Source organism: Gymnoscopelus braueri (assembly GCF_963280865.1).
Source record: "Gymnoscopelus braueri genome assembly, chromosome: 6".
NCBI classification, from domain to species: Eukaryota; Metazoa; Chordata; class Actinopteri; order Myctophiformes; family Myctophidae; genus Gymnoscopelus; species Gymnoscopelus braueri.
The window spans coordinates 41,825,050-41,844,119 of record NC_137607.1 but is presented as its reverse complement, the minus strand read 5'-3'; the positions used below and the strand labels follow the sequence as shown (position 1 = coordinate 41,844,119).

Genomic DNA, 19,070 nt, shown 5'->3' with positions numbered 1-19,070 from the left:
ATTAATAACATCTTCAATATTTGTCAAATAAAAAAAAATGCCTCTGGTGATAAACCCGCCCCATTTTTGCATACTGGGCCCTGATTGGTCCCTCACAACTTCGGAGGGAGAGAAATCAAATCTCTATTGAGAGGGGCCAGACCTAATCTGCTGAGGGCATTATTTTTTGCAATGGCAGATTCGTCTGGAACCAGGCTTTGACCAAAATGGGTCAATCATTTTATATACAATTTTGTCTGGAACTTGCAGAAAGGATGCTATTTTTGGCAAGTTCCAGACAGTGTGCGGGACCTTTTAGATCCCTTTCTGAACATTTGGACCTTCCTGGTTGTCCTACAGTGCGTAGGAAGGTATGTCACTAACCTTTGAGGTGTGCATTGGCCTTCTTAAAAAAGACATATAATTTTGAAAAAGTATGAACATGAATGAAAACAACTTATGCAACATAATTGCGCTTATCTCAAATGATTGCAATCAGGTGATTATGTAATAATTGTGACAGGCCTACACGCATCATGGCGCTGGATTCGAGGTCTGGTACCCTGGCCACATCGTCAACAAGGTCTGATAATTAATTAATCATTGCAACTGTCAATGGCCTTCTTCACCTGTATGGTATGATTCGGCCGGCGTTAATCCAGAGTTCCCAAACGTAACAGGATTTCTTTAACTAGATTTTCAGGCTGCTATGTGGCCTTCAAATCCAGTCCTACATTGCGCCGATCAGGGCAATGGTCATCAAGTTATGGCCATTTGAGGTGTTAAACACTGTAGCCCCCCATATGTGTGTAATTTTATTTAATTTTTTTGTAGTAACTACTCTCATGGCAGACCCCTAAACAGTGTTTCTTCAAGTTTGGTGCTGATTGGAGCAACAGTGCGCCTGTGGCCCCCGGGCTTCCCTGATGTGGCCCCGGAGGGCCATACATGGCCCCTGCCCCCTGGCGTGACTACCCCATGTACTACCACTGTTCAGAGGTGTGACATACCCCTGAACAGTGTTTGTGCCAAATTTGAGGCGAATCGGAAGCAACCGTGCACCTGTGGCCCCTGGTGTGGCTACTTTGATGGTAAACCCCTAATTCACTAGCAAAGACCACACCATCAAACAGAGAATCTGTTGGGTTGTATTTATTGAATTGAATTGTTGGATGGAATGGAGGCAGGGGAATGCATTGATTGTGTGTGGTGCCACTGTGGAGAGAATTGGTTATTGTGTGTGGTGCCACTGTGGGAGGAAGATGGGGTTAGAGGGTTGTTGGGTTGAGGAGAAGGGGCGCCTTAGTGTGAAAGGCGTGGTCGGGGGCCCGATGGGGATGAGGGGTTGTAGGGGGTCCCGTTGTTGGGAGTGTGTAAGGAAGGTGGGCGTGAAGGGGGGAAAGGGAAGAGGGGTGGAGGATGTAGTGAGATGAAGGTGGTGGGATGGAGGCGGGATGATGTGGTTGGGCGGCGACTGAGTGAGTGAGTTGAGGGGAGGAGGGGAGGGATGAGTGGTGGGATGAGGGGCCTGATGGAGGTGATGGGGAGGGGGATGAGAGGGGAGGTAGGGAGGAGGGATGGAGAGGAGTGGGCGGGGGGCTGGGCGGTCTGGGGCATGGACCCTGGGTACTTTGGCTTTGGGGCCCGTGGTCGGTCGGCAACCTGGTCGCGCCGAGACCCCCCTTGGAGACCTGAAGGAAGCATGCATGGGAGAGGAGGAACGGGTCAGTTTTTAGCAAGGTTAGTTTTGAGCATGGGGAGGTGGCGGGATGCAAGAAACACTGAGCATGAATGAGAGCGGGCATGGCGTGGTATAAATACAACCCTTGATTAGTTTGGTAGGAGGAGATAGGGGAGGAGTTGTTATCAACGCCATCGCAAGCAGGTGAGCTTGGGAGGAGTTGATATCGGCCAGATTGGAGGCGATTGCGAGGGGGAGGAGATTGTTATCTGGTGTGGTCTTCCCTCCTGAACTTACATTGTACTAATTGCATTAAAAAGCGGAAATTTACGACCCATGAAAGTGGGTCCCGAACCAGTTATTTGGGAAACACTGCTTGAACCACAAGACCACTGAGCTTTTTTTTCATTCAGTTCAACCATCTTGTGGAGACTGTTATTAAAACCCATCACTTTCTCTTTCTTGATACTTCTGTCTCCATATTTTCTGAGGACCCCCGAGAACTCCTAACTGTTCCCAGAGCGCCGTACTAATGGCTGCTCACCGCTCCTACTAGTAATAGGATGGGGAAATGAATTGGACAAGTTTCATGTATGTTCAAATGTACAGTGACACTTTTTGTATTCTTTTTAAGACACATACTGTATCAATGACCTTGTTGATCTAATATAAGTTTGCATTGGACTATAACCTCATAATGGCCAAAAATGACATTCCATATTGCACCCGCTGAACTGGTAATGACAGCCATCTGTTTGACTACTTAAAGGAGAATTTCGCCCGACGTTTTTCTTTTTTTATGATATGATATCCTAGGACGAGTGGTACAGTAGAAACATTTCATAACTCCATCCCGGGTCCGCCATAGCTAAAAGGCCTTGCTCTAAATCGCGTATTCTAATTTAATTTTGGTGAGATTTACAAATCTCATATCGCCGCTGTCAGGCAGAAACCTAGCATGTCCAAATTCAACACGTGTTTTTTTTTGTTGTAAATGAATGCACCGCTTCATCACACAAGTATGTAGCACATGAGTAGAGTAAACCCAGATGTACAAGCTCACAATACTTATGTTAGAAACAGTCTGTAAGTGTGTCTCAAAGTTTTAATAAAATAACTTTGAGATTTCCTGAGAAAAGTAATGTTTTTGGACATGCAAGGTTTCCATCCCGACAGCGATGCCATGTACTGTACCTGCAAGCACTGCCATCTTCAGCCTTTTCAAAAATCCATTATGAATTAGTAGTGGTAATAGTTTACTACTAATCCATAATGGATTAATAGTGAAAATGGCAGATCTACAAGCTCACGAAGCGTCACGTTGTTGGATTGTAGATCTGCTATTTACACTATTTCTTAAGGTTTTTAATTACTTTTTTCTGTTTGAATGTTTGAATTTATATTTAAGATTTTTGAAAATATTTTGAAATGCAGTAATGAAAAAAAAGTAGGAAATGCAAATAGAATATTTACTCTCGACCCATAAAAATGGGTCCGTGAGCCATTGTTTGGGAACCACAGGGCTATAGCATATCAGTGGTTTAGAAGGGCGAATATTGATTTAATTCTCATGTCTTTGTTACTTGGGCTTCTTTTTCTTGACCACAATGTTAAGAATGTCATTTATGTTATTTAAACATATGCTAAGTTCAATTACGGAGCTTTGTAGGGCTGCAACTATCGATTATCTCAGTGATTATTCTATCGATTACAGAATAAGCGATCGTCAATAATAATCGACATTTTTTTTCACACTTTTATTAATTGACACAAACAAATTTGAATACATTTTTTTATCGACTAAATTGATTTGTCTGATTAACGTCTTAATGCTGATTGTATAATTTGTCATACAATAGTGAAAAATTGCCGTTCTAAAAAGTCACAACTATTATCGCAATAAAGAAACAATCTACGAAAAAAAGCTAAAATGAAATTTGCATTTCATTAAAACCGGGAAATTATCTATCATTTTAGCTTTTTTGTGTTGGCTATTAAAAAATAGACATACAAGCTCACAGCATGGCGCGCTGCCAGCTTGAACATCTGCTATTTTTGAAATCTTCAAAGTGTGAGTACTAGATTTAGAAGGCATTTTGTAGAATCTGTCTCATGTCGTCTTAATGGGTTATATAATCGATTAGTTTGGCCAACTGTTGCACCCCTACTTTGTAGCCTCACAATGTGTCTGTTTCCATCATTGCCCCCCCCCCCTTTATTGTACATTATATTTACACACACACACGCACGCGCGCGCGCGCGCGCGCGCGCACACACGTTTCAAGTCGACAGGCAAGAAAGTCCATCAACTTAAAACATACATGTACTGTATATCCATAAGGCACCAGGAAAACTGGTGAGACATTCTGTACATGATCCCATAAGGTTGCTGGTTCAAACCCCACCATGGTGGTTCTACTCCTGACACCATTTTTTTAAGGCTAACATCCACAACAAAACTTAAATAACTAAACACGGAAACTAGAATGGTGAGCGTGGTGGCTCACTGTGTTTAGACATTCTCCCCATGTTCCCAAGGTTGTCAGTTCAAACGCCACCACGGTTGTGTGACTGAAGCATGTTTTGAAGGCTAAAATAAAGACCAACCACTTAGTAAACCCTTACTACTAGACTTGGTAAACGACCTGAGTTAGCCCCATCTACACCAAATCTCTTGCCAAACATAGCAGATCTAAAAGCTCATGATGCAACGCCTTGTGAGCTTGTAGATCGGCTATTTTTGGCTAATGGATATGGATGCTGGGGTTAGAACAGCAAGCATAGTGGCTCACTCTGCTATGGCATTCACTAGCCCCAAACATCACACAGGTCAACTGCTGCTGGATTACTAGAGGTTACAATCAAAACCTAGAAGAAAACTGCTGGTGATGCTGCCATTTATTAATGATGCCCCTAATCTATGGAATACAAGAAATCAGGGAGGCAAGCTCAGTCAATCTAAGCACGGTTGAAAAAACATCTCTTCAATTTAACTTTTAGTTAGCATCTTATAAGGTGATTGTATTGGAACAATTGTTTAAATGGCAGATTTTATATTGCTCCTTTTTACATTTACATATTTATTTTGCACTGTATTGTAAAGCATTTTTTTTATTTCTAATGTGTTCTTTTTTTCTTTTGTATTAAAGTGCTATACAGTAAATAAAGTCCATTATCACTTTCTCTACTGTTGGTCTACAGAGCAGAGACGGGCTCTACAATGTAGAGCCTGAAACGAAATGAAACCTCCATGTAGAGTCTACATGGATGTTCAGTTTCAGTTTTGTCATTCATGAATACACGCAAAGTGAAATCCATACACTGGTGATCATAAAGCACTGTACCATCAATAGAGGTTAACAGCAGTCTGTTCAAGCCATTACACTAACGGTACGTTTTAACAGCGGGCGACTCTCGGGCGATCACCGGCGACATCGTCCAAAAGATAAAGAAAGTCTATGAGAGCCGGCGACTACTGGCGATAGGGCGATGGGCGATGAAAAGATGGATTTTCTTTATCTTTTGGACGATGTCGCCGGTGATCGCCCGAGAGTCGCCCGCTGTTAAAACGTACTGTGAGAATCATTAACTTTAGGCTACTGTCTCTTCAGAGGAGGACATGAGTTTTAGACTTATGGCAAGTGACAATCTGTATGAGAACGACGTGTTTTTATTTTAAATTTTATTTTGGGTTTATTTTAGAATTGTTGTATTACTGTCTATTTACTTAAGGTATTGTTAATATGGCTATGTCCCGTCCTGTGATGTATGTATGTATTGTTGGTGTTGAAAAATCAATAAAAACTATTCAATAGTAATAACTGTTGAAGTTAATGAATCAAATATATTATCATTATATGTATTATGTATAAATACCAAGAACAATGTAAATCAACAAAAAGGGGATTTCAGTAGTTTTTGCACACCAACCTGCCACAGTACAGGCAGGGGAAATGGTGAGGTATCAACAGATGTTTGGACATAAATGGAGAAGTTCTCTGGATGTTATACTTACAGAAAGATTCACACCAACTCTGCCAATTTAGGTGCGTCTTTCACAGTGTTTGGGTTCTACAATGGACAATGATTTGGTGAATGGAATCACTTTGGGTGTGAAGCTGTAACAATCCAGTAGATGGCGATAATGCAACGCATATGGACGCTAAGTTACCTACTATTAAAGGGATATTTCACTTTCAAAAAAACTTTGGGTCATTTTATCTTCTACTCAGGCTTTTGTGAGCCCTCCAGACCGTTTTTAAGTTGCTTGATTCATTATTTAGATATTTGATATTCATTTTATCAGACACGCCCCCTTCCTATACAAACCCATTATAACTTCAAACTCTATTTTTAACATGTTAGATTCATCAAAAACACCCGTCCTTGGTTCTGGTGACTCACCCTGCCCTCCTAATACGCGAGGGGGCCGTGTTTTTTCGATTACTTTTTTCATTTATTTTTAATATATATATTTTTTAATTAAAAAAATGTAATACGATAAAAAAAAAAAAAAAAAATGAAAAAAGTTATTGAAAAAACACGGCCCCATCGCATATTAGGAGGGCAGGGTGAGTCACCAGAACCAAGGACGGGTGTTTTTGATGAATCTAACATGTTAAAAATGGAGTTTGAAGTTATAATGGGTTTGTATAGGAAGGGGGTGTGTCTGATAAAATGAATATTAAATATCTAAATAATGAATCAAGCAACTTAAAAACTGTCTGGGGGGCTCACAAAAGCCTGGGTAGACGATAGAATGACCAAAAGTTTTTTTGAAAGTGAAAGTCAAGAGAGGTCTTGGTCCAATTTCGGGACTGTCCCGCGAATTTCGGGACATTTTTTTTTGCGGTTCTGGGCGGTTTGGGTTCGTTTTTTTCGCGGTTCTGGGCGGATTGGGTTCGTTTTTTTTCCAGTTTTTGGTTTCTTTACTTTGGTTTTAGGGTTAGGATTAGATATAAGAGGGTATTGCAAGTTAACTTCAAAATTTAATGAACTTTTTTTTTTTTTTATAAAATAAATTTTTTTTTTTTTTTTTTTTCCCATAACTTTGATTTTCGGGACATTGCCCTGCTTGTGCGGGACGCGGGACAGAGGGTCCAATTTCGGGACTGTCCCGCGAATTTCGGGACGGGTGGTCACCCTAGCCACAGTAGATCGACTTGTGATCGGTCAGAATGTGAACCCCATAGTCGCTGTGGAAGCTGATTGGTTATTTCACTCCTCCATTCAGCTCTGTCTTTCATTAATCAAGATGTACTCACTAATATCATAGCTAGCTATCATGAAGTCTATCAGAACCATAAGGTGAATATGCATTGTACCCTATGCCCTACACCACTGGTTCTCAAAGTGGGGTCCCCACTCCCAGCAAAATGTGTTAGTATAGCACCATTTTAACCATTTCATCTATACTTTGGCTATTCAAAAATAGCAGATATACAAGCTCCACAGCACGTCACTTCATGCCACGCTGCGAGCCAATGCAATAATGATGAATAATAACGAATAATAGCCAATAATTTGATGACTGGAGGAGTACTGACCGATGTCCCGGTCTCCAAATTATTGGCTTAGGAATGAGAGAGGAATCAAGGCTTCATGGGGTGTGTAATTGATAGAAAGACATTTTTTGGGTGAACTACTCCTTTAAGCTACACTTTTCCAATGGTGGCTGCCAGGGTAAATAAAAATAACAAATGCAATAAGAGAATTACTTTGAGTTTTATTTATAATTTTGTATTTATATCAAAGCTAGTTACACAAAGCCAATTTCACTTTTTTCCTTTCATAACCATGCTTTAACTTTCAGAAGCAGAGGACAATATCTTTAAGAGAATATCCCCTGACTGAATACAAAATCTGAAAGAAATAGTGTCATACAATTAAACACACATGGAGAACAGTATTTACGAGGTAGCTACACTTTAGGCTGGACATCATTTGTGGGCCATAAGTAAATTAATATATTGTTGCTGTCGGGTGGAAACCTTGTATCTATTCTACAGTTAAACTTAATTTTAAGGAAATGGAAAAAACCTGTGTTCCAATGGAACCAAACACAAGCTCTGGTCTTAAGTTTTCACTGGATACATGTATTTTTAAGCGAAAATATTGGAAGATTTTCAAAAAATGCCAAATAAGATAGGGCATTCATTTATGAAAATAAAGATAAAAAGATGTAGGTTTCTGCCCGACAGCGCCAATATGTATAACCTGACCCATGGACTATGAGTACGAGGCAGCCTATTTAAGGCCTTCTTATACCACTTCAAGAGCAACAGAAAGGCACAGGTAAGCACCAACGGAAGAGAAAGTCATCTCAGATGTAAACTTCATGTATACATCTTTCACTTTCAAGTGATTCATTTGAGACATTTTAGGGGTCAGTCCACATCACAACCCTTTCAAATACTTTTGTTATATCTGTTTTCACAATGCCATGCACAATGAGCATAGGTTTCCAAACCACCTTAACCCTGGCATCCCTATTTTGGGCAAATTTTTATAATTTGTCGAACAATGATGTGTATATAGGGCTTAAGTGGTTAAACCTGCCCAATTATATCTATAGTTCCGTAAGACAGTTTTAGAAGATCAACCCTAGAAAATAATAACCCACTAGTGACAGGTGACTAACGGAGGATAAATGACCTCTAGGACCATGGACGATCCTCAGCGCAGTGCTTCGACATCTATCGCACAGCACTTGAAGATCAGGTATTTTTTGACCAGCACAACTCCGTAGTGCTACAGAGTATAAGTTGGGCTCATCACTGGAGGACGACAACAATTTAAATACATGGCACTGAGCAAGCTTGATATATTGATATGACTTAACATTTGCTTCAATTCAAATAATGTAACCTTCGCCTATACTGTGCAGTAGTTGACAAAATAAACATCCTAAGGTAAAACTCACTAAAGTCTTCGACTACCGTTGACACCAAGCACACAGTGTTCAGTTATTAGGTTGCTAAGACTATAATTCTCGCATTAAAACGTGAGGGGTGAGAACATTCATTATGACAGTCATTATGTACATAGTGAAAATGAAAGAAAATTGATCCAATGAAAGACGCCACAACAATGTGACTAAACCTGAGAGATCTGCAGTGTGCCTGCAGTGTTCAGGAGAAATTCAACCTCAGACAAACAAAGCATAATTCACCTGTAAAAACATAGGAGAAAATAACAGTGAGGACAACAGCATCAATAAAAAGGATCTATGTCTACCAGGCTACAGAAGTTAAAGTGACTGAAAATGAAAAGCATATAAAAACCTTTTGGGTAGTAGTACAGGAAATTAAAGAAACAAAAAGGAAAACGAAACGGAACAAAGTGCTACAGAAGTTAAAAGGCCCAAATCGGACGAGACTGACAATCTGGGAGTCCAACTTTATCAAATCAAACTTTCAGATAAAATAAGCAGCTACGTCTGATCGAATAAAGAGAACCGGATAAAGCTTTAAAGGGGAGCAAAATTTAGGCCTTAACAATTTTGACAAAACTCACACTGTCATGTTGCTGAGTATTGCAATTTTAATATTGTCGACATCCTAAATCAACCAGAGATCTGTATAGTAACATTGCACAGCCCAAGGCCAGATCTCAGCGGTGTAGATTTAGTGAAAAGGTTGTCTGTCAGAAATGGGCCAGCAAGCTGGGGGTGGGGTATGAACTGGAACCAACCCGTTCCCCGATTAAATAACCTTCGTAAAAGCAGGCAAAATTACAACTTCTTATAAAGAAAAAAAGATAAAAGAAACAGTTCAGCTTCAGATTTGGAAAACTCACTGGAAGTTGAAGAAAATCAAATACATTATTTGAATAATGAGGGGCTAAGCTAATCCCAATGAGCCACTCACATGTCTACATGGATACACATGTAAGGTACAAAAGTCTTCCAGCACAACACCTGAATAATATGTTGACTGATACTTCCTTTTGTACTGTGTGACACAAGTTTGAACACTTGGGTAAGACATCCCGACATGTCAACTGTACCTCAGCTGAATGAAGAGCCTTGTCACACAACAAGACTCTTAGCTGAAACTGGAAGGAAACATTAACAGCACTAGCTCAAATAATGTGAAGCACGTTCAACAGTTGCCCCAAAGGTAACTTCTATAAGAATTTCACTAGCCCTAACCCTATAAGGTGCATTAATAGAAGTCACATTTGGGGGAGCAGATTGCAGGGTGTGGCAACAATATACAGTACAGTAGTTGCCACATTTCTGATCTATGTGCTAGACATGTGTGAACTATGACAGTAGCAGTATCTAGGTTTTCCTGTATTTCCTGTTTGTCGATCACACATTTTCAGGTTCCTAGGGAAGTGGAACAAAATCGTCACTTAAAACCTGACCCACCACAACTGCTGTGTAATTGCATTTTTTTCACTAGAGGGAGTAGGGAGATAAAACCAGAACTGACCCCAGAACAGCACTATGGAGTAACAACTTGGACCCAAATGAGAGCAAGAAAATTCAAAATGGGGGTCCGGGTCCTTGAAATTAAAAAAGGTTGAGAATCACTGCTGTACCCCAGTAGAAAAAAAGAAGAAGAATCATAATAAAATGTTTGGCTACTTGTGGTTAAGTGCAATTTCTTTCTTGTGTCAGGGGTTCAATAGGCTGCATCGGTGTAAGGTCACTTTATTTTAGTGGATCTTCTGGCAGTGGATCTTCTCCTCAGCCTGGTCCAGAAGATCCAACATCTCTTGGATGATGGCCTGCAGGGCTCGGCCCAAGTCCTCCCCGCTGTACGGCTTCCCAACGGGAGGCACGTGGACGAAGGCGGAGCGCCCGTGGCTCAGGTACAGAGAGGTGTAGTAGGTGAAGTCGCACAGGTATCTGAGGAGATTGGATGCAACACATAAGAAACAGCATTCAAAGAGATGCAGGTACTGATGGTGGACACGTCTGTCAGATGTGATATTTTAACGCTGGGAATCATAACGTTGTCAGCTTGTAGATCGGCTATTTTTGCTTAATCTTTGCCCCAGAACAGGGTTCAACTAAGGAAGTGATTATTGATTTTAGACATAATAGAGGTGCAGCCAAGGACTGCACACAATGAATGCAGTAGGCTAAATCTTTTAAAATGCAAATAAAAACAGAACATATCAGTCTTCTGTTTGTCCACCCCAAACCAAAGCAAAACGAACGCAACTACTTGTTTAGGCTACATCTTTTAAGTGCAAATATATAGTTTTAATACAAATGGTGGGAACATACGGTAATTGCGGTTGGTGTGGTTTGTCCCACCTCTTAACCTAACCCCCCCCCCCCCTTTTGTACATATTTCGTATATCTCATACCAGTAACCTGAAAACTGACGTTCTGTAGAGTAGTGTATATCTGTCTGTCTCTTACATGTCATCATGATTTGTGTGCGTGGGAACTCATTTTAAACAAGCTTAGTGCTTTACGAGTTATCCAATTTAGTAGACCTTGTATTGTGAATTGTACTTCCATGTACTGTTTCTCATGTCTTACTAAATAAAGTATGTTGGCTTATTATTGGGGTATTGCAATAATGTGATTATTACGACAGCCCTAGTTGAGTCTTCTGAAGCTTTTATTTTATCTGCTGGTTTCACAGTCTCACAGTAAAAAATAGGAATAGCCCAAACATTGACAACATCTGTTCTAAGATTATCAGTGAATTAAAGAGAGCTGAGTTTTGTTCTTTGTTTAAGCGAGTACATTTTCTCTGTTGCCAGTTTACTGTTGTTAATCTCAGCCTCAAGTATTTTCTTTGTTAGGTTTTGGATTCTTCATTCACCGTAAAGGAATGTTATACTTTCTTCATTCACCATAAAAACGAAAATTCTCCTTGTATTCCAGCCATCACGGGGTAAGTAAACGACAGAGATTAAGTCATTTAGGGAGCAAACTACTCCTTTAACCGGGAAAACATCTGTGACCATATTTTATACTTTGGCTATTCAAAAATAGCAGATATACAAGCTCATAACGCGTCACTTTGTGCCGCACTATGAGCTTGTAGATCTATTTTTGAAAAATCTTGAAAATTTGATTTGAAATATATATATTTTAAAGCAAACATTTTTTACTAAAATCTTTGCTTCTGAGGATCCCTGGAACAAAATATTTTGAGATGGGGGCCCGTGGCCACATATAATTTTGGGGGTCCTTGAGCACCACTGAGTTTTTCTGAAAACTGTTAGGATTTAGAAGATATTTGTAGAATCGGCCTGAGGTCTTAATGGGTTAAAGAGATCTCCTCTGACCACTGGTACATTGTTCATCAGAGTGATCTATGACGTCAAAACCAGAGCGTGTTCCTGATAGGTTAGGTATGCAATGGTTAACTAGCTGCATTACCTCCCAGCGTCTTTGGAGACGGACACGGCCACGCCCAGGCCGGAGGCGGAGGCGGAGACTCTCTTGCACACCGACTCCATGTCAATGACGGAGTCTATGCAGTCTGGTCCTCCCACAATGCAACACTGCGAGTCAGGGCAGAAGCTGCTGTTGTCCAGGCCCTTGTAGCCGTGGTTACGACCGCACTTCTCCAACGTGACAGTGGTCGCCATGCCCGACACGCCAACGTGAACTACCAACTGTAGTATACACATGCACACATGAACACACGCACACACAGTTAAAAGGACTTTGAACAGCAATGCTAAGCATAAATCATGGGCAACTTCAAAAGCATGTTTTCTCCAGCAGTGATTCTCAAATATTTTAATTTCAAAGACCCCCAGTTTGTTATGCATTAGGTCATGGACCCCCATAACATACCTGCACACCTGTAACTCTGAGAGTTACAGGTATGCAATTATTTAGCTGGGGACCCCCTGGAGCCTTCTCAATGACCCCTGGGGGTCCCCAGAGCTCACTTCGAGAACCACCATTCTACAGTACGTACCCGCGGATGATATCGTTTCCATAGCGACGGAACCAAACTCTGGACGGCCTGATACTCGACGGGAACTTCATACACGTGTAGGTCCACCTCATGACCCAGACCCAGCTTCTTCAGTTCCTACAAGAAGAACATACATGGATATGCTGCTTATGGATGCAAAATCTCACATGCTAACATGACGTGTTGATGAATGCTTTTCTGCAGCCGTTGACATGACATTGTCAGGGATTGAAGCTTAATAAAATCTTGATCCTGCTGTTCTACATACTGCCAATCAGGTGAAGAAATCACAATATTGACGCTTTTAACCTCTGCTTTTATTAAACATCCCGGGTTTTATGGAAGATGCTTGTGAGCATATTGCAAGTTCGACCAACTAAAATGCTCCAATCTTAAAATAATAACCAGAAGGCCCGGACTGCTGGCGTAGCGGTCTGGGCACCTAGGCTACAATGTAGCCTGACAGCGTGTCGTGGGTTTGAGTTCCGTTCCCGACAGCCTTTGCTGCATGTCATTCCCCAACACTCTATCCCTGTTTCCTGTCTGACTTTACTGCACATCAATAAAGGCATAAAAAGCCCAAAAATAAATCTTAAAAAATAATAACTGAAAAGACTATCTACAAGCTCTCAATGCGTCTGCTGCGGCACATTGAGAGCTTGTAGATCGGCTATTTTCGCTGACCAATGCTTCCAAATGACTGAAATCAGTTGTGGCGACTGAGAACTTTAATCCATGCATTGTACAACAGCATCAGTGAGAGCATCCCGTCGGGCTGCATCACCACCTGGAAAACCCTACAGAGGGTGCTGTGGCTTTCCCAGCACATTGTCTATCCTTGAGGGAATATACACACGAGAAAGCGGCGTGTAACAAAACATCACAGACACTCACCAACCCAGACAAAATCTGTTCACGCCACTACTGCGGCCACCACCAGCCAAGCTCTACCGTAATATCTGACCATCTGATACCACCAGAATTCTGAACAGTTTCCATCTGCCTACCATCAGACTGTTGAACAAAATGCTGAGCACCGCCTATCACCAGGCTGTCCTGACAACACAGGCTGCCACATAGGATCATATAAAGACTCCAGGGGTGCTCTGCTGCTGCTGCACTGGAACAATGTTCATTATCTGTTGCTATTCTATTGCTGCTACTTATATCTGCTGCTAATTTAACTGCTTCCCAGCAGAATTTAGTTTGAACTCTTTAACAAAAAAGCAACATATCACTTACACCCGCTATAAATGATCCATTTGTAAATGTGAGTGTAAAAAATGAAACCAAATGGATCTGGTTATTGTGTGAGAACAACAAAGAAAAGACGTGACCATCAAGATGGTGTGCCGGACACACACACACACACACACACACACACACACGCACACACACACGCACACACGCACACACGCACACACACGACAAATGGCCACAGCCTTGCATATATATTGAAGAGAGGGGTGTTTGACCACGTCAGTGACCCCGGTCACAAAGGGGCCTTTTGTTTGCTTTTAATATCCTTCTCCGGGCCGTCTAGAGTCTAGACGACATTAACAACCATTCTCCTCATCTGCTGTCCTCGGTGGGGCTTCACAGCAACGCTCTAGACCTGCTCCACACACACTCAAATCCTCAGTGCTAACATAACCTTGGGAGGGTACAAATGAAGCCATATGGACCTGGTGCTGCACTGTAGGTGAGATCTTTTGGTTAAAACAAAAGGTTTATTGTTAAAACTCTATAGGCATTGCTATAGAGTGTTAGTCCAGTAACAGTGGTCTCCCCGCCGTTTCTCCAGCTCTAAACATATAATACATTGTCAGGTGAGATACCAATTTCATCCAATCAGGAGAGAGAAGCCATTTATCAGCCCATCATCGGCATCGTCAACATGAACTATGAATAGTTTGTACTGAGGGGTTACAATTGGATGAAAAAGTAACACACATCATTCATAAACAAAACAGTCACTACAGTCTAACTTAAGCCGCTGTTTGATAGAAGGACAACAGACTAGAGCCACTATATCTAAGATAATGGTATAATTCATTATGGATGTGAGCTCTCTCCATAGGACTGAGCAGTCTTGTTTGCTTTGTTCTTACAAATCATAATAATGTCAAAAGATAATTACTGGCAAACCTAAACTCCTCAAAATAAGTTCGGAAACTTAAGTTCGGTCGATTATTTCTCCCCTTCAATAATAGAAATGTATGTTGTATTTTATATCGTTGCTATTGTTGATTAATCACCTTTACAACAAGGTATAACTTGTAAGGATCGTGCAATGAGCAACACAGCTAAACTTGTGGGTAGCGCCCCCCAAACATATCCCCCAATATGCTTCTGTTGGTGATTGCTCTCGTTTTGAGTGACCTGCCAGCAAACACACCTGCTGGCAGAGGTGTGTGACTGGCACCTGAGGATGGGTCCTGCAACTTTGTTGAGTTTGTGTATGCTCCAAGCAGCAACATTGCCCACATGGAAAGATTCCACGTTTGTCCCTTCAGGATAAGGCCTGTGCAATAGGGCAAGTGGAAGCTGGTGTTCCGTTAAGCAGAGTGGTAGCATTATTTGGTGTCAGCCCTGGTACCATTTCCAAACTTAGGACCAAGTTCCGTGGGACTGGTGAAGTCAAAAACAGACCGCAAAGACCTGTTCCTCACCCTTGCTTCACTGAGAAACCATAGGCTTTCTCAGAGATTTACAGGCTTAGGGTTACAAGATTTTGCACGGTGCCACAAATCTCTGTCAAAGTTGCAGGGCCCATGCTCAGGTGCCAGTCACACACATGGCAGGTGGCTCAGTCAAAATGAGAGCGAAAACATAAGCATTGGAAAGATTTGTCAATGCAAGTTCTGTTTTCATAGCAACCATAAGAAGCTAACCTGATGACAAAACTACTCACCTAGCGATTGCACATCATAATCAAAGTACATAAAGTACATACCTGCACTGCCACCCAGCTAGCATTGATGCTGTGCTCTCCAAAAGGCCCGAAACCTGATTTTTAAAAGAAAAAGAAAAAGGAAATAATTATTTCTAGACTGAGTTAGTTAGAGAGGATTTACATTGCATTTCCCCCCAGTGTTTAGGTGTCAAATAAAATGTTTCTTCTCTCAGAGGAAATGTGTGAGCCTGTCCAGCTGTTACTGATAAAAAACTAAATGAATGTATCCAGTCTGTTGCACAAGACAGGATTTTTCCATGACATCAATGCGGCAGGACTCAAACCCACTCAGAATGAAACTCATTCATAGATGTAGCGGTTCAGCCAATTAACCCCTTAAGATCTTTTTTACATTTACCAGTAGTCATACGTTGGAGTCACACAGCAGAAATTGTGGATCTACAAGGGCTGGACAATTAACCAAAAATACATAAAAAACGATATTAACCAATAATCAACTTCAGTTTTTTTTCTTATATAGCTTGTAGATGAGGATATACAGGATAACAACATAGAAAATGCTTGCAGAAAAAGTAGCAGTAACTTCCCTGGTGCAGTGGTTCTCCCCAGGGGGTCCTTGAAGGGCTCCCAGGGGGTCCCCAGCTAAATGATTATTCAGATCATACAGTAGGTCTGTCTGTCTTCCCTATTATCTCCCCTGCACCTACTGTTCAGTATGGCCAGTTGTAGAATTCTGTACTAAATCAAATCTACAGTAACAAAAAATATCTTCACTTATGAAGGTCCCTAGCACAAAGTATTTTCAAATGGAAATTTGAGGGTCCTTGACATGAAAATATTTGAGAAACACCTGGTGGTGTTGTCATGTAGTAATGCTAGTCTGTTGTGATCCTAAAAAGCATTTAGTTAGGTGATGTCAGTTAAATTGCACCTCTGTAAGCATGCGCCGTGCTCACAAAACAAGATGACAGCGTGCTAGTGTCACATGGCATGTTCTGAAGCTTATTAACCACTTGAACCTGGTATTCCTATTCTGGGTAGAACATTCGGCGCAAATAGCTCATTGTGAGCTTGTAGATCGCCTATTTCCGGTGATGCAATTTGGTGTAGAGCGGACCAAGTACAGACGCAACCCTGGGCAACTAAGTACTAGTGTTTACTAGTACATCGTGTTTAATAAAACACAAATAGGGGATAGGGATGCAAATTATCTATTAAATCATTAATCAATCGTTGATTCACTATCGATCGATCATCGATTAATTGATAAGCGAAGCGATGATTTTCCAGAGAACCAGAATTGACTATTACTAGCACAAACTGCATAGTAGTAGCAGCACCTAAGATAGACAATGCTGAAACATTTTGATCTGACGATACTGGTGCTTATTAACCAAACAACACATTTGTCCCTGTAAACTAATGTCACATCAATCATTGTCAACTAACCTCTCATGTACAGTACAGTATATACCATTACAACACAGTAGAAACCATTTGTGCGTAATAACATTTTGAGCTGCTCAGGTAATATGTAGCTTTTGTTTGCGACAACGAATGACTGGAAATAAGAACCGTGGAATGTTCAATACATTTTTTAAGTGATTAATTCAATCAAGTACATTCTTAACGACTGATTAATCGCTAGACGATTAATTGTTAACATCCCTACATAGAGAATATATACATGTGCACAAGACACATTGACCATGACCTGAAGATATGCGAGTTATGACTGATACAGATGTAAACAAGACAGGACAGAAACACACATACATTATGTGGTGCAAACTGTATAGGTCGATATCAGTGGTTCTCAACCTTTTCAGGCCGTTACCCCCAAATAATCATATTTGAACTGGGGACCCCCACTCTGACAAGCACTTGGAATGTAGAATTCAGGCATTACATTTTGTTTTACTCGGTTCCACAGATATTTTTTTTAAATAGTATAGTTTGTTGATTACTTTTGATGCAGTAATGGTATTTTTCTTTTCTTTCTTTGAGGCATTAAAAATGTCTTAAAAGTCCTTACATTGTCACTTAACTGTCATCTGACCCCCTCAAAATCACGTGGGGACCCCCAGGTTGAGAACCACTGGTCTATATGATCACACAAAGGCATAAAGGACCACTTCACCCAGTTTCAACATTATTTTTCATATAATTGGTCCTCACTAATGCTCATTATAAGATGGCCACCATTTCTGTCTGTGTCTCAGAGGAGGGCTGTAGTCTACAAGTGACATCGTTGGTACTGGTAGGCATACTTTAAAAACAAAACAAAATATACCTGATAAAAGCCTATACATGTTGTGATGCAGCATCATGCTGTGAGCTTGTAGATTATGTAAATCAGCTATGGTCACTATTTATTTATCTTTAATGTTTGAGAAATAAATTACATTTAAAGTTTGACATTATAGGCTAATGACATGCCCACTTTTAAGTGGTTAAGAGTTAAAATTATACCTTGGACAATCTCCCCCACCCCACAGCCTCCTCCTGGTGTGTGTGTGACGTGTGTGTGTGTCTGTTGGGGGGTCGTCCCATGGGGGTCGGGGATCAGTCTGTCTGATGGGGGGGGGGTGCAGGGGGGGGGGGGGCGACAGCTGGCAGCTAGTCGTTCCATTGTGAAGCTGCTGTTCCCATGCTATCTACACATCTTTAATCAGCCCTTTAACTGTGCACTTCAACTAGCCTTTGTGTCTGTCTAGGCTGGGGGACAAACAACAAGTACACAGGCAGGCAGCTATTTTATTTAACGTTAGAAAACAAGTTGGATGACATCTCAAATGTTTGTTTGTTTTTAGCAAATTGAAATGTCCCCTTTTTTGTTTGATAAAGTGAAGAACAAAGTGCACTCTTCGAAGGAAAAAAAAACACAAAATAATATGTGGATGTGAACCCCTTATAACATTGGTACGTTTAACTGGAAAACACCTGGAAATGTAAACCATGTCACTGCCGCCATTACAGATACTAATATTAAAACAGTGTGGGTTTAAGAATCACACATATTTCCATAGGAAAATCACAACACAACTAGTGTAACAAACAAGTAACAACCCTTTCGCTGTCATTTAGCCTACATGGTTGCATTTAACATAGATAGGCCTTAACATTCATGTGCCTGGTTAAATTACATTTTACATAACTTCAATCTATTTTATATAACTTTTGGTTACATTTTACATAACTTTTGGTTACATTTTACATAACTTTCGACACGCGTCCCCCGTCTACACAGGCCGACATTGAAAAGAGGAAAACCTAGAGAGAAAGAAAGTGTTTAATACTACTAACCTGTCACAAGCACCGCTGTTTTACTGTTATCCATGTTGTGTTGATGGTTCTCCATGCAGAATGTGTTGTTCTGTCTAGCAGAACCATAGAACCTAGACTGACTCTGTCCGCTCTGACCATAGGCTCTGACTGACACAGCTGCAGCTGAGCTGACCCCCGGCAATATATCTATGACAACACCGGCTCATGCGTCATCATGTCCCATAGTCTGGAAGGCCAGCGGCGCTGCGATTGGCTACTTTAGTTGTCGGGCCAACCCTTGTCCATCAATGAGGATGCCAGT

The 19,070-nt window shown here is 41.1% G+C and overlaps 1 protein-coding gene across 1 annotated transcript; it reads right to left on the bottom strand.

The window, feature by feature from the left end:
- Window positions 1-7,365: 7,365 nt before the first annotated feature.
- Window positions 7,366-18,930, bottom strand: LOC308087178 (pyroglutamyl-peptidase 1-like). The gene is made up of 5 exons (XM_080430891.1): window positions 18,788-18,930; window positions 15,521-15,573; window positions 12,565-12,681; window positions 12,015-12,253; window positions 7,366-10,517 (listed from the first exon to the last, which is right to left on the bottom strand). The coding sequence occupies exons 1-5, from the start codon at window positions 18,840-18,842 to the stop codon at window positions 10,325-10,327; spliced, it is 657 nt and encodes a 218-aa protein (XP_080287017.1). The 5' UTR covers window positions 18,843-18,930; the 3' UTR covers window positions 7,366-10,324.
- Between the last annotated feature and the right edge of the window lie 140 nt (window positions 18,931-19,070).